Source organism: Pleurodeles waltl, chromosome 10, assembly GCF_031143425.1.
Source record: "Pleurodeles waltl isolate 20211129_DDA chromosome 10, aPleWal1.hap1.20221129, whole genome shotgun sequence".
Lineage (NCBI taxonomy): Eukaryota > Metazoa > Chordata > Amphibia > Caudata > Salamandridae > Pleurodeles > Pleurodeles waltl.
Window position 1 is genome coordinate 1,026,890,041 of NC_090449.1, and position 19,101 is coordinate 1,026,909,141.

Genomic DNA, 19,101 nt, shown 5'->3' on the forward strand with positions numbered 1-19,101 from the left:
TCCTCGAATTCAACTAAAAAAAACAATTTCTCACAGAGACCTTGTACATTCCAGCAGGGTATTTGACTCTTGACATTTAGTTAGTTGATATTACCAAAGCAGTAATACTGCTCCAACTTTCCTTATGAGGTTGTGAGTGAAAAGACTCACAATGTGTCAGAATTTAGGTTACCACACATATAACACCGATTGTACTAATCATCTTATTACAAATCTTGCCGTTAATTCCAAGAGAGTCCATATATTCTATACAAGGACATACATAGGTAAATGGTTCATATTCGGCATAACGTTTAACAGTGAACTTTTTTTTTTGTGTCTAGAAAGCAACATTCTGGTGATGGCCTCTGTAGCCAACGTATTTCATGTCTCCTTAAGCTCTTGATTATTTATTAGGAACAGGAATACAGCTACACCCATAGCTCTAACCAGGGAAGAACATTGTAAGACCATAAAATTATGAATTTATCATATTCAAAGCAAATGGGGCACCATCATATTCATTTTGCCCCGTCTCATCTTGGGGAAATCTCACATTACTTTCTGGCTCAGACGACCTTACTAATAGAGATGAAATTAATTTTGACCTCGCTCTCGGGCTGCCTAATAATACATCTTGTTTTTTTGTTCTTTCTGTTATATGCCTTCAGATTAATACATTTGTCTGAGCAGTTACTGCTGCCCCTTGAAAAGTGGACGGAAAATCAAACATTTCATTTTCTTTATTTGGTTCTGTTAATATTGAAAAGTTTATATGCACCACAATATGTTCAGATATAAAAACGGAATTGCATCACTATTATCGAGTTCACCCATCATGAACTCTCCATCAACCCCAACTCAGAAATTAGTGGTCATGCAGGCTCTGAGACCTAAGCCTGAGGTTATCAATTAACAGGTCACATGTGGGGCAGCACATAGCTGGCAGACAAATGCGTGAACAGGAAACTCAGACAAATCCCACAGATAAGCGCAGTGACACCACAATGGTCCCAGGAAATCATGTGCCCCTCATGCCAGACATCTGGACACATTACCCACTAGCCCTCATTGTGCCCACGCAAGTTCGAGGCCCACCTGCATTTGTTATCAGACTCCTTATTTAAGAATCCGAGACAACTGCTCACATTCTTTACCTAAAAAGGAATGCTGAAATTGTTTTATGGTGCCCAGAGAAATGTATAAAACACTTCTCAGATTGATTGTACTTTGAGACAGTCCTCAGACCCCGTTTCTGTAACTGTTCTCCCAGGCATAGTGTTTAATTAAACCAACTGTTCCTGTTTAGCTTAACGCCTCTTGTCTTTTGTTTTTTCAAGGTAAATTCACATTTGTGCAACATTTATGTTTTATAGTGGTTTCATGCTCTGGGATTTGTTCAGTGAGTAGATTGGTCAAATGTATAGAGTCAGTGATAGAAACCGGTGTATTTACGTTTTGCTTATGATCTTTCCGATCATGTTGTAAGTCATTTATGTCAATATTAGAAGTCCAAGTTGCTTTATAAGTCCAGCTCTTTCCATCATATCTGGTTGTCGTACTGGCTGTACCTACTTTTATTCACACATCTCGTGATAGAATTGACTGTGTAAAATTTGTAGCTTTTGAATCACTTCAAGTTATATAATAGATAAAGTTCCCCCTGCTGTACATCATAAGGATATTTCAAGTCACCAAAGAGTTCCATAACCATACATAGGAACGAGGCCGAAGGCTGAGTTTGTGTATAAGGAAAAGAAAAGAAAAGAAAGAAAAGCAATGCTTTGTTTTTGTTGCTTTAAACAGCTGCTTCAAGAATGCTCCGTGACCTGTCACTACGGCTGCTGGCTGAAGGCATTGTGACATCAGAACTCAACTGTAATAACTTATTACAATCGAGTTGTGACATCTTTCCTTTATGATCGAAGACTAGGTGCATCACAGGTTTCAGAATATAAAGAAATTAGACACTGACTTTTATACAGGGATTTCAGAATCCAATGTATTATATATTAATTGTGCTCATGAGTACATTAGCACAGTGATCCTGAGTACCCCATTGTTTAGATGACAATTTCAGCATGGAAAGAACAATACTAAGGATAGCCATCATGTGTGTGTAAAAGGCTTGCGCATCCATGATCTACAGTAGTACACTGCGTTAGGATTTGAATCAATTTAATCATTAAGAGGATGGCAGCCAGTTCAATTTGAGAATAGTCTGTAGTTAACTCCCCACCCATACACCAGGGCTCATAGGGCTCCTATGGGTTGACAGCACACATTTTTATCAGCCCTATGTTTTCCCTTCTCTAATAACAGGAGCTGATAAATGTCACATCTCCTCTTGGCAAATGAGTTGATTACAAAGTGTTTTGGGTCTGTAATTTCCTTTAAGGATTGCCTCTTCTATTATTATTGTTGCCATAACCATCATTGACAGACACTAAATCCATTCTTATGTTAGATATAAATTTTGTTAGAAGTTGGCTTGTCGCAGTTTGCAACATTTCAGGATTCCTGGCTTTAACATTAAGTCGGACTTCCTAAAATAGTCAAAAATAACCTTGGTTTTAGAGCTAGAGACCACAACTGCTTCATTCCCTTTGACTATGCGAAACACTCTGCCGTTAGATTGTACTGTCTCTTTCAATAATACAGTTCTTAACATTAGATTGCAAACTACTAAACAATGGGAGACACATGATCTGCCATTTTGTGCAAGAAATAATTCAGTTTTCTGAAACAAAATGTTAGGGGCTCGCATTATTGGAAGCAAAAATTTTACCAGAGTTCCTTTCAGCCAGCTGATGTCATCACTTATGTCTCAGTAACAGTCTGTGGCCCAACACAGGCTCCTTAGCCACTTAAGTCACTTAGGTTACTAACAAGTCATTTTCCAGGTCCAATGACCTAAGCCTTGATGGCTTTGAACCCCTACTTTTTCCGAATACCAAGTCACTCTGTACACCAATGTCACCCTTAAAGGAACATATTTCCTAAAAACAAAGAAGGCTTGATACCACCTTTCTTAACTACGGTGAAACTACTTCAGTGAAAGTAACTTCAGAACTGCTGCTTAAGACCTTTCACTCTGGCATTTAGATGGTGGTAACAGCTTGCTCAACAGCATCACAGCTTATGGGCATCCTATACACCACAACATGTCTCTTCCAGTGCATGAAGGAATATGATCACATCACCCCCATCCTGATAGAGCTCCATTTATTCCCCTTGCCTGCGTGCACCACCTGCAAAATCAGCTGCATCATTTACAAAGCCATCACAACTAGAACCTCCACTTTTCTGGCGGTTCTTAACACACCTGCATCCAGAACACCATTAAACTGCATGTTAATAAGTGTAAAATATAAAAAAATAGACAGCAGGCTTTTTCCATCCATGCACCCAGGATGTGGAACAATGTCCCCATATCCTTCAATACTGCCCCAATGCTGCTCCAATTTAGGATTGAGTTGAAGGTTCACCACTTTATTTTACCCAGCTAACTCTTGTATCACACATTTAAGTTATACTTGTCTTTGACCCTGCACAGCACTCTGTTACATTTTTGGCTATATTTGTGCAATAGAAATACCACAAACATACATATATGCTTACTGACATGCCACACTAGCATAGTATGTATTTTAGAAAGGATCAGGACTTATGTGGCCATCGGGTAACAGGCACATCCAAAAAGATCAGTTAAATCTAGTGTCCCACCAATATCATCCTCCGCAAACACAGGTACCACTCGAATCCTGTCAGCTTCCAGTCTTGTCACTGGCATACATGCCAACTAGCTAGCCTAGCTGATGAAGGGTGATACCTTGAAACCAATCCCAAGATGTTTGTTTCCGGTCCAGGGAGGACCTGGCCTGGCAGTTGGGGCTGGACTGTTCCAATGGGGAATAGGGTCAAGATTAATTTGCATATGGCTGGGTCCAAACTGGGATGGCATGGTGAGCAAAACAACAATGGATTAAACCCAGATCTGTGACTGGGGTGAGTGTGTGAAAAGTTACAGTAGTCTGTCCATCATCCTTTTGTGTTGCTACAGTGCCCTCCCCAGTCAGACAGGAGACTACTGATTTCAAGGCCGATCTCCCGCCATACACCCACCCCCCATACTGCATGCAGAAACCCGATCCAGATTGCTGAATCATGATCATTTGAAAAGAAGGCAAAAGTGAAATGTTGATGCCTGTCACAGACACTACCATCTTCCCCTCTAAGAATTACCTGCGGCATCAAAGCCTAACACTTCTCCCTTAAATCGTGAAGTAGGAGATTAAAGGGTATGACAGGATTTGACATTTTATTTTTAGCAGTTTTACATAGCGTAAACAAAAACAATTTAGAGCTCTGTTTTTCTTTGTGTTATGTTATTAGACTAACTGAAATTAAATGCTGATTGCCACCAAGCATGCAAATATATCTGATTCAGACAGACTGCCTCTGCTTCAATATTAATCAATGGGTAAAATACATTCTCCCAAATATTTAACAAACAAACAAAAAATCTCCCACTTGCTTGCTCTGCAGTGTTGGCATGTATATACTGCCACAGGATCATTCTGGGCGGAGACCGTGGTAAATATTAGGTGTAGCAGAGGCATAGATTTTTAATTCAAGTGTTGAATTTAATTCTTACAAACTTTTGAATAACTGTGCTGCATGTCACAGAAATATATTTCTGTACAATCCACAGTCCATTGGGATTGTGGCAAGCGTCAATGAGGAATGGTTATATTTTGTAATTGCAGGGAGAAGTTATGATAATAACTTGTTTTGTATACTATCCTTCAAGTCACACACTTGCTGTTTTGTAGTACTGTAAATGAAAGGTTCCTCTTACGTCCTCGATCTTTACTTATTTTCAACTTTTTGGTATTGCTACCACCGAGTGAACCGTTATGATACTATTACCTTTTTTTTCCCATCAAACAGTGTGGATCGGAACTTACTTCTTATTGCATATTTTGTATATGGGACGTAGCCCTCATACTTTAATGGGTTTGTTTGCTAATTTTTTTAAGATTTTTGTGCTGGTTTCCTTCATCCTCTTCATTGTAAAACACAGGTAGATGATGCCACTATGCTTCAACTTTAGGCCATGGTCATCATGCAATGTGTAGCAACTGACCCGCACAGCTTCTGTGTCTTGTCCGGTACAGCCGTCCTCTATGAACAGGTACAAACTCCCTCTAGAAACACCTGGCTCGTATGAAGAGTAATTGTGCACTATCAGTGACACTTGTCACCAGTACCACAAGACACTAAGTGTAGGAAGAGGGGGAAAGCAGCAAATTGCCTACATGGACACCCACAACACCATTCCACTGGGAACACCAGCTAGAAATGTCACCAGTTCTCCAGCACCAGTCGTAAGGCTCTTAAGAGCCTGTCCATCCCGGTGGTACATCTACTCAGAACTAAACCCCTAATACTCTCTTGTGGCTGTTCTCAGGGAAAATAGCGCCAAATCCCCTGATGGATTGCGGCTGTGTTCTGAGAGGAAGACGGATAGCAATGACTGTGGTAGGTGAAGGTCTCACTCCATTCAGTTGCCCACTTGCCCTCATTCAGACTATCAAATGCTCATGAAAATAATAATTTGACCCTCATGCTGCCTCAGAAAGCACATTTTTCCTGAAAAGGCCAACCTTTCAGGTAAACACCTCTAGTTAGATGTGGTTGCCAGTAGACTTCAATCATAAGAAGGCAATATTGTCAGGAAACTGCTTTAAGAGGTTGGGGAAAAACGGTAGTAACATTCATTTGAATCCTTCTCTATAGTTAGTGAAAAATGAGAAAGACTTGAACGACAATGCAGCTCCTTTTTTAAAAGCCATTTTGATTGTCTATTGAATGCTTTAAATATATTGTGTTCATATTCTTGAAAGATAAAAAGGAAAAGGAAACGTTGCCTCTGTCTCGAAATTGTTCCTTTCTGGTTGCAATGACTTATTTCTCTTCCAAGATGTATTCAGGATACTCAAAATGTTTGTTGATGATATAATGTTTATGAATTTTTTTGAACATACCAGGGATGGAGAACTGATGTTACAGGTAGGCAAATGTTTCGTGAAACAAGGAAATACTGTTTGGAACTGTTGTCCAGTCCTGTTTTACTTTTAGAGGCAAGTACTTATTAGTGTTTTGGTTAACATACGAATTCCCAAACACTGAAGCCCATAAGAACAAAATTCTGTATTTTTCGTCACCAGGGAAAGAAGATTATTGACAAGCTACATGAAATGCAGATACATTTCACAGTAATGCAAGGACTTATCGGTGAAGGAAGCGAGGCAACACGATGCAAAGTGGTCAATGTTGCTACAGAAATTTTACTCAAAAGCGGAAGTCTAGATGGAGCAATCTGTGTGCTCAAAGGTAACTTTACCTTGGACTCCCTTCCCAGCTGTGGAACTATAATGTGGACAGTTATTAGGATAAAATAAATGCTAGCCAGAGAAGACATTTTGTGTGATTAATGAAAAATATTACAGAGTTGACCCAAAAGCATGATTTAAAATACCAGTACAATACATGCAAAACAGCTAATGCATTCCACGCATGCTTCCTTCAGTATACATTTTCTCAGTAGTCATAGTGGTCCTACTTGATTGACCGCTCATAAGTGAGTTAAAACTGTTTACATTATTATTTAGAATACTTAGAGAGAAATCTATGTAAAATGGAGGGGTTAGTACTGTGCAATTAAGAACTAATTCCGCTAGTCAAATCAAAACCAATTTTTCAAAAATTAAATTCACAGAACCCATCCCTAAAATCATTGTTTTTCCATGGTTTTAAAGCTGTTAGCTATTGAAGGATTGATTAATTGCAAAACTGCTTGGCTCATCAGACAAGTCAGTCAACCTCCCTTAATGTCTCATGTTTTCTAACTTTAGTTCAGTGATGTGCACAAATTGTGCTAGTCTTGCTCACAGTTGTATATTTGTCCCCTCTAAGCTATAGGCAGTGACAATAAAATGAGGACGTCACCGCCCATAAGATCTAAACCTGGGCCAAAAGCAAAATAAAAAAAAGTAGTTGTTAGAAGAACTCAATTATTCAATCTCATGCACAAATTGGAATAAAAGAATGTATGGCCTACGAGTTGGCACCTTGAGTCAGTTATGTGATGTAAGAGGTTCCCTTATTTGCTTATCCTTATTGCTTCTTTACAGTTATTTACAGAGAGTGTTTGATCCCTAGCTGAAGATAATTACAAATTTATTCGACCCACCTATTTATAGGACTTAAAATCCTTAGTAGAGACCCTAGAGTGTGTTAATTGTTTGTAAATCCAGAGGCCTCTGGTTTGGTCTGTGCCTGGCGCAGTGATAAATAATAATGAATTAAAGTCACACTGAAACTCTGCTTGAAGATAAGACCCATATAGTCCTAAAGCACCAAAAATGAGCCAGCTCAAGCTAGCCACAGTTAATTGCAAAAGGCCCCACAAGCCGTATATCAGAGCTGGCATGAACTTTGCCTGGGTGGCTGACGAAATTTCTGCAGCAGAGAGGCTGATTAACTTTGCAGATAATCTAAGGCTAAACTAAGGGGTGACTTTGTCAACATTTGTTTTGGATGTCACTTGGTAATACTAAATAGTAGATATTTTACTCATACTGATTCTAAACATTTGTTCTAGTGCCACTGTAGTGTCTCTGTAAATGTGCTAACAGTTTAGGGGAAAAATAACACTGGTGTATCCTGTCGTGTGACCTTGATTGTTTTTCGTTTTGTGGCACTTAATGGAACAAACTTAAAATGGAACCTTTTCTGGCTTTTCCCAAGGATTTAAGAAATGACTGTTCTGCTAACAGAATATGTAGTGTTCTGATGGCAGTCACCCCCCTTTCTTTCTGCCTGGTTTGGAGATACGACTTTGACTAAATTGCACTGGGATCCTGCTAACCAGGTCCCCAGTGCCAGTGTTCCTTCCCAAAAGCAAGACACCAGGTCAGGTCACTTGATCCCCAAGTGGGCAGGCCCTGTAGCACCTCTGTAAGTCCCCAGTAAATGGTACTCCTGGCACCTAGGACATGGGTAATGGAGAGGGCCCCTCAGAGCTGCAGCATAACTTGTGCCACTTTGAGGGACCCAGCAGCAACCTTTTGCAGACTGCCATTGCATGCTGCATGATAAGGTGCTCCCAAAAATGAAAACACAACACGGCATAGTGTTAGTGTCTAAGAAGCCAGGGCCCTCTAGTGGTGTCGCTTAGGTTCTCATTATGCTAATGAGGCTACTGGATTTGGGTTGCAGAATCACATAGATTGTGGGTACTGAGTACAATTCCACACCATATGACGCCTGTCGGCGTAATCCGGAGTTTCCGGCTAACTAGAAGCGCCTTATCTCTGTCCAAGAACAGGGATGATTGTGGCAACCGGGCGCATGACAAGAAACACTCCTCAGGGGAATTGTGGTCAATCAGATCTCATCCCTTTCCCCCAGTTACCAAGGTCTTACACTGGCAAAGACAACAGAGGCAGAATATAGTTCAATAAGAGTTTTATTGAATTAACTGATTAACTGCATCTTAGATAAAAAGGCAACTTGGATGAGGGCAGGAGACAAGGAGAGGGAAATACAAAAATAGTCCTACCATCCTGTCACTAAGAATAATGTGATATATATTATATATATATATATATATATATATATATGTTCGACGGCATGTGTAGCTGCAGATACACATGCTGTGCATATCCCGCCATCTAGTGTTGGGCTCGGAGTGTTACAAGTTGTTTTTCTTCGAAGAAGTCTTTTCGAGTCACAAGATCGAGGGACTCCTCCCATTTCGGCTCCATTGCGCATGGGCGTCGACTTCATCTTTGACTGTTTTCTTTCCGCCATCGGGTTCGGACGTGTTCCTCTTCGCTCCGTGTTTCGGTTCGGAAAGTTAGTTAAATCTCAGAAAATTCGACGGTATTGTTAACGTTCGGTATCGGGTTAGTTAACGCAGATCGACACCGAATCAAGAAGAGCTCCGGTAGCCCTTCGGGGCTTCGATTCCCCGGTGGGGCCTGGTCGGCCCGACCGCGTGCGTCTTCAAGGCTAATGGAACGGACGCCATTCCGCTTCTGCCCCGCATGCCACAACAAGTATCCTTACACAGATCAACATCTGGTCTGTAATTTGTGTTTGTCCCCCGAACACAAAGAGGATACCTGCGAGGCCTGTCGGGCGTTTCGGTTGAAGAAAACGCTACGGGACCGGAGAGCACGAAGGCTTCAAATGGCATCGGCACCGTCAGGACACCGCGACGTCGAGGAAGAGGAGACTTTCTCCATTGCGGACTCGGATGAGCCCGAAACAGAGCAGGCGCCGAAAACCGTGAGTAAACCAGCCACGACCAAAACTCACACCAAAATCATGAAGGCCCAGGGGACGCCACTGCCGGCAGGCCATGGCTTAACCCGTACAATTGGTGACAAACCATCGGCACCGAAAAAGGGCACGCACGTGTCGAGGTCTTCCGACAGCATACTCGACACCAAGAACCTGGCTCAGACCAGACTCGACACCGGGAGACCGGCTCCGAAATAAGTCAGCACCGAGATATCGGCACACCGAAACCTAAAAAAGTGGCTTCGGAGCCGAAAAAGACTGTAGAAAAAGTTTTGGTACCGAAACACCCAGCTTCGGAGCCGAAAACAAGCTCCTACTCTGAAGAACAAGGCCTTTCAGAACAACTACAAGGCCATAGATTTGGACAAGAGCTAGAAGCAGGGGAGCCAGATTATACCCAAAGAAGGCTCCATATTCAAAAGGAAACAAGGAAAATAAGAACTCTCCCTCCTATAAGGATGAAAAGAAAACTTGCTTTCAAAGACACAGAGAAACAACCGAAAGCAAAGGTGGCAAAAGAAGTAACTCCACCACGGTTTTCGCCGCAACCATCACCAATTGCGACCCCCACCTATGATGCAATCTCCAACGCACACAGGGATGAACCAGGATGACCCAGATGCATGGGATCTATATGATGCACCAGTATCTGACAATAGTCCAGACTGCTACCCAGCGAGGCCATCACCACCTGAGGACAGTACTGCCTACATGCAAGTGGTGTCCAGAGCAGCGGCTTTTCACAATGTGGCACTGCACGCTGAACCCATTGAGGATTACTTTTTATTTAATACTTTGTCGTCGACACACAGTCAGTACCAAAGTCTCCTGATGTTACCTGGGATGTTGAACAAGTATTTCAAGAACCTGTCAAAGGCAGAGCCATCACACCTAGGGTGGAGAAAAAGTACAAGCCTCCCCCTACACACCCTGTATACATCACACAACAACTGACACCAGACTCAGTAGTAGTAGGCGCAGCACGTAAAAGGGCTAATTCACACACCTCTGGAGATGCACCACCACCCGACAAAGAAAGTCGAAAGTTTGATACAGCAGGGAAAAGAGTTGCAGCACAAGCGGCCAATCAATGGCGCATTGCCAATTCCCAGGCTTTATTGTCAAGATATGACAGGGCTCACTGGGATGAAATGCAGCACTTTATAGAACATCTGCCCAAAGAGTTCCAAAAGCGTGCACAACAAGTGGTGGAAGAGGGCCAAAGTATCTCGAACAACCAGATACGATCGGCAGTGGATGCAGCGGACACCGCCGCAAGAACTGTGAATACAGCGGTCACTATTCGGAGACACGCATGGCTACGCACCTCCGGATTTAAGCCAGAAATCCAACAGGCTGTGCTTAACATGCCTTTTAATGGACAGCAGTTGTTTGGGCCGGAGGTGGACACAGCTATAGAGAAGCTAAAGAAGAACACGGATACGGCCAAGGCCATGGGCGCGCTCTACTCCCCACAGAGCAGAGGCACATTTAGGAAGACACAATTTAGAGGGGGGTTTCGGGCCCAAAGCACAGAACCCTCGACTTCACAAACCAGACCCACATACCAGGGCCAGTATCAAAGAGGAGGCTTTCGGGGACAATACAGAGGTGGACAGTTCCCTAAAACTAGAGGAAAGTTCCAAAGACCCCTCAAAATAAACAGTGACTTCAGTGTCACAAATCCCCAACACATAACACCAGTGGGGGGGAGACTCACAGATTTTTACCAAAACTGGAAAGAAATAACAACAGACTCGTGGGTCCTAGCCATTATCCAACATGGTTATTGCATAGAATTTCTACAATTACCACCAAATGTGCCTCCAAGAACACACATGTCCAAACAACACTTAGATCTATTACACCTAGAAGTCCAAGCGTTGTTGCAAAAGGATGCAATAGAACTGGTGCCCAACCATCAGAAAGGAACAGGTGGTTATTCCCTGTATTTTCTGATACCCAAAAAGGACAAGACTCTGAGACCCATCTTAGATCTAAGAACACTAAATCTTTACATCAAATCAGATCACTTTCACATGGTAACACTTAAAGACGTAATCCTCTTGCTCAAACAACAAGACTACATGACAACATTAGATCTCAAGGATGCGTACTTCCATATACCCATACATCCTTCACACAGGAAATACTTACGGTTTGTAATCCAAGGAGTACATTACCAATTCAAAGTGTTACCATTCGGGATAACAACAGCACCAAGGGTATTTACAAAATGCCTCGCAGTAGTAGCAGCCCATATCAGAAGACAGCACATACACGTATTCCCGTATCTAGACGATTGGTTAATCAAAACCAACACGCAGGAACAGTGTCTTCAACACACAAAATACGTCATAGAAACCCTTCACAAACTAGGGTTCTCACTAAACTACCAAAAATCACACTTACAGCCGTGTCAAATACAACAATACTTAGGAGCAACAATCAACACAAAAAAAGGGATTGCCACTCCAAGTCCACAAAGGGTACAAGCATTCCAAAACGTAATACAAAGCATGTACCCAAACCAAAGTTTTCAGGTAAAATTAGTGATGAAACTACTAGGCATGATGTCATCATGCATAGCCATTGTCCCAAACGCAAGATTACACATGCGGCCCTTACAACAGTGCCTAGCAACACACTGGTCACAAGCACAGGGTCAACTTCAAGATCTAGTGTTGATAGACCGCCAAACATACACCTCGCTTCAATGGTGGAATCCTATAAATTTAAACCAAGGGCGGCCTTTCCAAGACCCAGTGCCTCAATACGTGATCACAACAGATGCTTCCATGATAGGGTGGGGAGCACACCTCAACCAACACAGCATCCAGGGACAATGGGACACTCAGCAGAAACAACTTCATATAAATCAGTTAGAACTGCTAGCAGTGTTTCTAGCGTTGAAAGCATTTCAACCACTAATAGCCCACAAACACATTCTTGTCAAAACAGACAACATGACAACAATGTATTACCTAAACAAACAGGGAGGGACACACTCAACACAGTTGTGTCTCTTAGCACAAAACATTTGGCATTGGGCGATTCACAATCACATTCGCCTAATAGCGCAATACATACCAGGAATTCAAAACCAGTTAGCCGACAATCTCAGTCGGGATCACCAACCGATCCACGAATGGGAAATTCATCCCCAGATACTACAAACCTACTTCCAAACCTGGGGAACACCACAAATAGACCTATTTGCAACAAAAGAAAACGAAAATGCCAAAACTTCGCATCCAGGTACCCACAGCCTCACTCCAAGGGCAGTGCGTTATGGATGAGTTGGTCAGGGATATTTGCTTACGCTTTTCCCCCTCTCCCACTCCTTCTGTATCTCGTAAACAAATTGAGTCAAAACAAACTCAAACTAATAATAATAGCACCAACTTGGGCACGACAGCCTGGTACACAACACTACTAGACCTGTCAGTAGTGCCTCGTATCAAACAGACCAGATCTGTTAACTCAACACAAACAACAGATCAGACACCCGAATCCAGCATCGCTCAATCTAGCAATCTGGCTCCTGAAGTCTTAGAATTCGGACATCTAGACCTTACACAAGAATGTATGGATGTCATCAAACAGGCTAGAAAACCTACTACAAGACATTGCTACGCAAATAAATGGAAAAGATTTGTTTATTACTGTCATAATAATCAAATTCAACCATTACACGCTTCCGCGAAAAACATTGTAAGCTACTTACTACACTTACAAAAGTCTAAGTTAGCTTTTTCATCCATTAAAATACATCTCACAGCAATTTCTGCTAATTACACATTCAACTTCACTATTCAGAATCCCAGTCATAAAAGCATTTATGGAGGGTCTAAAAAGGAGTATTCCGCCAAGAACACCACCAGTTCCTTCGTGGAACCTCAATATTGTATTAACACGACTCATGGGTCCACCATTTGAACCCATGCACTCTTGTGAGATACAATACTTACCCTGGAAAGTAGCCTTCCTAATAGCTATCACATCTCTCAGAAGAGTAAGTGAAATACAAGACTTTACCATACAAGAACCCTTTATACAAATATACAAACATAAAGTAGTTCTACGCACAAATCCCATTTTTTTTTTTCCAAAAGTCATATCACCGTTCCACTTAAACCAAACAGTAGAACTCCCAGTGTTCTTTCCAGAACCAGATTCTGTAGCTGAAAGAGCATTACATACATTAGACATAAAAAGAGCACTAATGTATTACATTGATAGAACCAAACAAATTTGCAAAACAAGACAATTGTTTGTAGCTTTCCAAAAACCTCATGCAGGGAATCCAATATCCAAACAAGGCATTGCCAGATGGATAGTTAAGTGTACTCAAACCTGCTATATTAAAGCAAAGAGAGAACTGCCTATTACACCAAAGGCACACTCCACTAGAAAGAAAGGTGCCACCATGGCCTTTCTAGGAAATATACCAATGACTGAAATCTGTAAGGCAGCCACATGGTCTACGCCTCATACATTCACTAAACATTACTGCGTGGATGTGTTAACAACACAACAAGCCACATTAGGACAAGCAGTACTACGAACTTTATTTCAAACAACTTCAACTCCTACAGGCTAAGCCACTGCTTTTGGGGAGATAACTGCTTACTAGTCTATGCACAGCATGTGTATCTGCAGCTACACATGCCATTGAATGGAAAATGTCACTTACCCAGTGTACATCTGTTCGTAGCATGAGACGCTGCAGATTCACATGCGCCTTCCCACCTCCCCGGGAGCCTGTAGCCGTTATAAGTTGATAAAAATAAAACGTGTACATTTGTAAATTTGTAAATATATCACTTTTAGTCAAATTATGTACATACATACTTACTCCATTGCATGGGCACTATTACTATATACACTACTCCTACCTCACCCTCTGCGGGGAAAACAATCTAAGATGGAGTCGACGCCCATGCGCAATGGAGCCGAAATGGGAGGAGTCCCTCGATCTCGTGACTCGAAAAGACTTCTTCAAAGAAAAACAACTTGTAACACTCCGAGCCCAACACTAGATGGCGGGATATGCACAGCATGTGAATCTGCAGCGTCTAATGCCATGAACAGATGTACACTGGGTAAGTGACATTTTCCATATATATATATCTATATATATATTTTTTTTTCTCCCTACACTATGATTGATCACAGCAGGAGAGCATCATACCTGGGTAATGAAGCCTGTTGTCTAGGAAGACACCTTCCCCATGTAGATTTGGGGTTCGGCTGTTTAAGAAAATAGCTGTAGCGAAGAAATCGGCATTCAGATGTGGTCATCTGGCTGGAATCTCCCTCTAACGTGTTTAGGACAAAGGAGTGTTTTATAGTAAAACAGTTGACATTCTAAGAAATGGTCCCACCTATGAGTGTGTGTTTTTTTCTGTGAATGTTGGAGACTCAGCGTACCACGTTTGTTCGCAACTATCTGACTGTAGCCTTGAAGAAAGGACAGAGTGGAATAAATGTCCTGCTAAGAACGTAATGCTTTCACAGGCGAAAGGACAATGAGATAGAAATAAAACAGCACCACAAGAAAGCAGCTATTGCTAGAAAATAAAGCGATGCTGAATAAAATATAACTGGGTTAAAGTGCACAACGGCAGACCTAGTTTTCTAAAATAACGTGTCTAAAATATGGCTGAAATAGCTACACAACATCCTCCCCTTGCCAGTTCAAGGGTGGTTTAAAGCTCAAACTAAAATATGTATATTCAAGACCTCAATACTAAAGCTTATAAAAAATGTCAATAGTGACAAGGTAAGAGACACTTGAGCAGGAATGTGAAGGACAATTGAAGCCATAAGTGGCACAAAAGAGACCAAATTCAAAAGTCAGTCTGATTTTGGAACTTGTCAATAACATCCGGGACAATTGAAGCCAGGAGTCTTTCCACTTCGGTAGGTGGCAAGATAATCAAATCATGTCCAAGAAAGACCACAGAGCACTCGTGTTCTAAAGCCTGAGGTCCAGCTGAGGCAACAGCATTCCATGTTGTGCCTTCCGTTGGGTTGAGAGTCGCAGTATCCACAAAGGGCAACTCATAGATGGCTTCCCGTAGCAAGCGCACTCTAAACACGCATAAGTGATAATGAGCCCTCAACGAAAACATCAACAAGTCTGTGTCCAGTGAGAGCAAGCACTGCATAGAAAGGCAGATTTTCAGTGCACACTCGAAGTGGCACCAGAGGCGCATCGAAACACGGGCTGCACACAATCCAAAACCGGTTGGAATGACAGAGACCAGTCACACTCCAGTTGTTCCACTAGTGGTGCTCCGAAATACTGCTGCAGGAAGTTGGCTTTGTATATACTATCTCAAAGTGAGAGATAGCGTGCACAGAGTCCAAGGGTTCCCTTTAACGGTTGATAGTGGCAAAATTAGATAATACTAATGCTCTATTTTGTGGTAGTGTGGTCGAGCAGTAGGCTTATCAGAGGATAGTGTTAAGCAATTGTTGTACACACAGACAAATGAGGAACACACACTTTAAGACTTAACTCCAGGCCAATAGTTTTTATATGGAAAAATATATTTTCTTAATTTATTATAGAACCACAAGTTACAAGATTTGAGGTACGTACATAAAAGGCAAGGTACACACAGGTAAGTATAGGACTTTGATTCAAAGCAGTAGTACACACAGTTTTTAGTAAAAATGGCAATAAGCTATTTTTAAAGTAGATAGTGCAAAAATCAACAGTTCCTGGGGGAGGTAAGTTTTGTTAATTTTCTAAGTTAAGTTAAGCACTTGCACAGGCAGTCTTCTGGGCATAGGCAGCCCACTGTTGGGGATTCAAGGCAACCCCAAAATCATTACACCAGCAACAGAGGGCCGGTCAGGTGGGGAACAGGGGTGCTCCGGTTCCGGTCTACTGGCAGGTAAGTACCTGCATCCTCGTGGAGCAGACTGGGGGGTGTCGTAGAGCACTGGGGGGACACAAACAGGCACACAAAACACACCCTCAGCGGCACAGGTGGCGGCCCCGTGTGCAGTATGCAAAGTAGGCATCGGGTTTGCTGTTGGAAGCAATGGAGGGACCTGGAGGTCACTTAGGCGATGCAGGGGGGGGCTTCTTGGGCCAGCCACCAACTGGGCTAGAAAGAGGGCCGTCTGTTGGTCACTCCTGCACTGGAAGGTGGTTCCTCTCGGTCCTGGGGGCTGCGGGTGCAGTGCTTGGTCCAGACGTCGGGTTCCTTGTTACCAGGCAGTCGCAGTCACTGGGAGCCTCTTGATCCTCTCTGCAGTAGTCGCTGTGGGGGTTCAGGGGGCCGACTCAGGGTACTCACATCGTCGTAGTCGCCTGGGAGTCCTCTCTGCGGTGTTTGTTCTTTGGAGCTCGAGCCAGGGGCGTCGGGTGCAGAGTGAGAAGTCTCACGCTTCCGGCAGGAAGAGAGAGTTCTTTGGAAGTTGCAAAAACGTTGCAAAGTTGTTCCAGTTTTTGAACAGTGCCGCTGTTCTCGGGGGTTTCTTGGTCCTTCGGGTTCAGGGCAGTCCTCTAAGTCCTCAGAGGTCGCTGGTCCATGTCGGATGCCTTGCTGTGCAGGTTCTTTGAGTCTTGAGACAGGCCAGTAGCCAGTTGGTGTCTCCGTCGTCTCTGCGGGGCTTTCAGGTCAGCAGTCCTTCTTCTTTTTTCAGGTTGCAGTAATCTGATTTCCTGGGTTCAGGGTCGCCCCCAAATAGTAAATTTAGGGGGGTGTTTAGGTCTGGGGGGCAATAGCCAATGGCTTCTGTCCTGGAGGGTGCCTACACCCTCTTTGTGCCTCCTCCCTGAGGGAAGGGGGGCACATCCCTATTCCTATTGGGGGAATCCTCCAATCTCAAGATGGAGGATTTCTAAAGGCAGGAGTCACCTCAGCTCAGGGCACCTTAGGGGCTGTCCTCATTGGTGGGTGGTTCCTCCTTGTTTTCCTCATTATCTCCTCCAGCCTTGCAGCCAAAAGTGGGGGCAGTGGCCAGAGAGGCGGGCATCTCCACTAGCTGGGATGCCCTGGGGAGCTGTAACAAAAGGCATGAGCCTTTGAGGCTCACCGCCAGGTGTTACAGTTTCTGCGGGTGGAGGTGAGAAGCACCTCCACACAGAACAGGCTTTGTTCCTGGCCACAGAGTGCCAAAGGCACTCTCCCCATGTGACCAGAAACTCATCTGGTTGTGGCAGGCTGGCAGAAACTGGTCAGCCTAGCACCAGGAGTCGGACTGGTATTTTACAATACATCCCACACTGGCATCAATGTGCATTTATTGTGCTGAGAAGTTTGAAACCAAATTTCCCAGATTTCAGTGTAGCCATTATGGAACTGTGGAGTTCGTGTTTGACAAACTCCCAGACCATATACTTTTCATGGCTACCCTGCACTTACGATGTCTAAGGTTTTGCTAAGGCACTGTAGGGGCATAGTGCTCATGCACTTATGCCCTCACCTGTGATATAGTGCACCCTGCCTTAGGGCTGTAAGCCTGCTAGAGGGGCGACTTACCTATGCCACAGGCAGTGAGTTGTGGGCATGGCACTCTGAGGAGAGTGCCATGTCGACATAGTATTTTCTCCCCACTAGCACACACAAACTGTGAGGCAGTGTGCATGTGCTGAGTGAGGGGTCCCCAGGGTGGCATAAGACCTGCTGCAGCCCTGAGAGACCTTCCCTGGCAACAGGGCCCTTGGTACCAGGGGTACCATTTACAAGGGACTTAACTGTGTGCCAGGGCTGTGCCAATTGTGGAAACAAAGGTGCAGTTTTAGGGAAAGAACACTGGTGCTGGGGCCTGGTTAGCAGGGTCCCAGCACACTTCCAAAGTTGGCATCAACACTAGGCAAAACATGGGGGGTTGACCATGCCAACAGTGGCATTTTCCCACAGGTGGTCAGTAGGACGGCTGAGGTCCTCGACCTTGAGCTGCCTACTGTTCAGGTCAGGTCAAATCTCCTGACGGAGGTGCTTCAGCCAGGGGCTTCCACATCCGAGCCTCTTCTGCCATTCAATGAAGCCCTCACCAATGTCCTGTTGGGTGCTTGGTCCAGACCCAACACAGGGGCTCCTGTGAATAGGACTATCGCACACCGCCATCAGCCTGCCCCGAATGACCCTAAATTCCTGCCTCAACACCACAACGCTTGAGAGCCTTGTCATCCAGGCGTCCTCGAGCGCATTGCCTTGCGCACCCCCTGGAAAGAGAATCAAAAAGGCTAGAACAATTTGGGACGAAGATGTTTTCTTCCTCCAGTCTCACGCTGTGGTCTGTGAACACCACATGCCTTTTGGGCTGCTGTACCCACTCTGTGGGATATGGTGGCTCAGGTTCTGCCACAGATACCGGAGGAGGCCCGTGCTATTGTTTCCCAAGCTGTCACCGATTGGAGAGATTCAGCAAAGTTCACAAACAGATGTGGGCTCGACACAACCAACTCTCTAGGTAGATTGGTTGTGACGACGGTGCCCTTAAGGCACCACGACTGGTTAGGTACATCTGTTTTTTTGGGGGATGTCCAACAGATTCTTATGGATATGCGCTTTGATGGCTCCCGTCTCTTTGGAGACGAGGCAAACTCTGCTTTGGAGAGGTTCAAGGACGCCTGGGCTACGGCTTGGTCCCTCTGCCTTTCCACTGCCCGTCGCCCCCAACAGACTGCCATTCGCCCCTTTTGTGGCCACGGGAGGGTCTCCCTGTCGCGTCCCTATCCCAGCCATGTGCCACTCAACCACTGCGTGGCCGGGGATGCGT

The 19,101-nt window shown here is 43.9% G+C and overlaps 1 protein-coding gene across 1 annotated transcript in view; it reads left to right on the forward strand.

The window, feature by feature from the left end:
* The window catches only part of TOPAZ1 (testis and ovary specific TOPAZ 1), a 1,339,900-nt gene that overhangs the window by 1,117,633 nt on the left and 203,166 nt on the right, over window positions 1-19,101 (forward strand). The window contains exon 16 of the mRNA XM_069211977.1: window positions 6,213-6,378. Within this exon, the coding sequence (XP_069068078.1) occupies window positions 6,213-6,378 (166 nt within the window). The remainder of the gene's footprint in view (window positions 1-6,212; window positions 6,379-19,101) is intronic.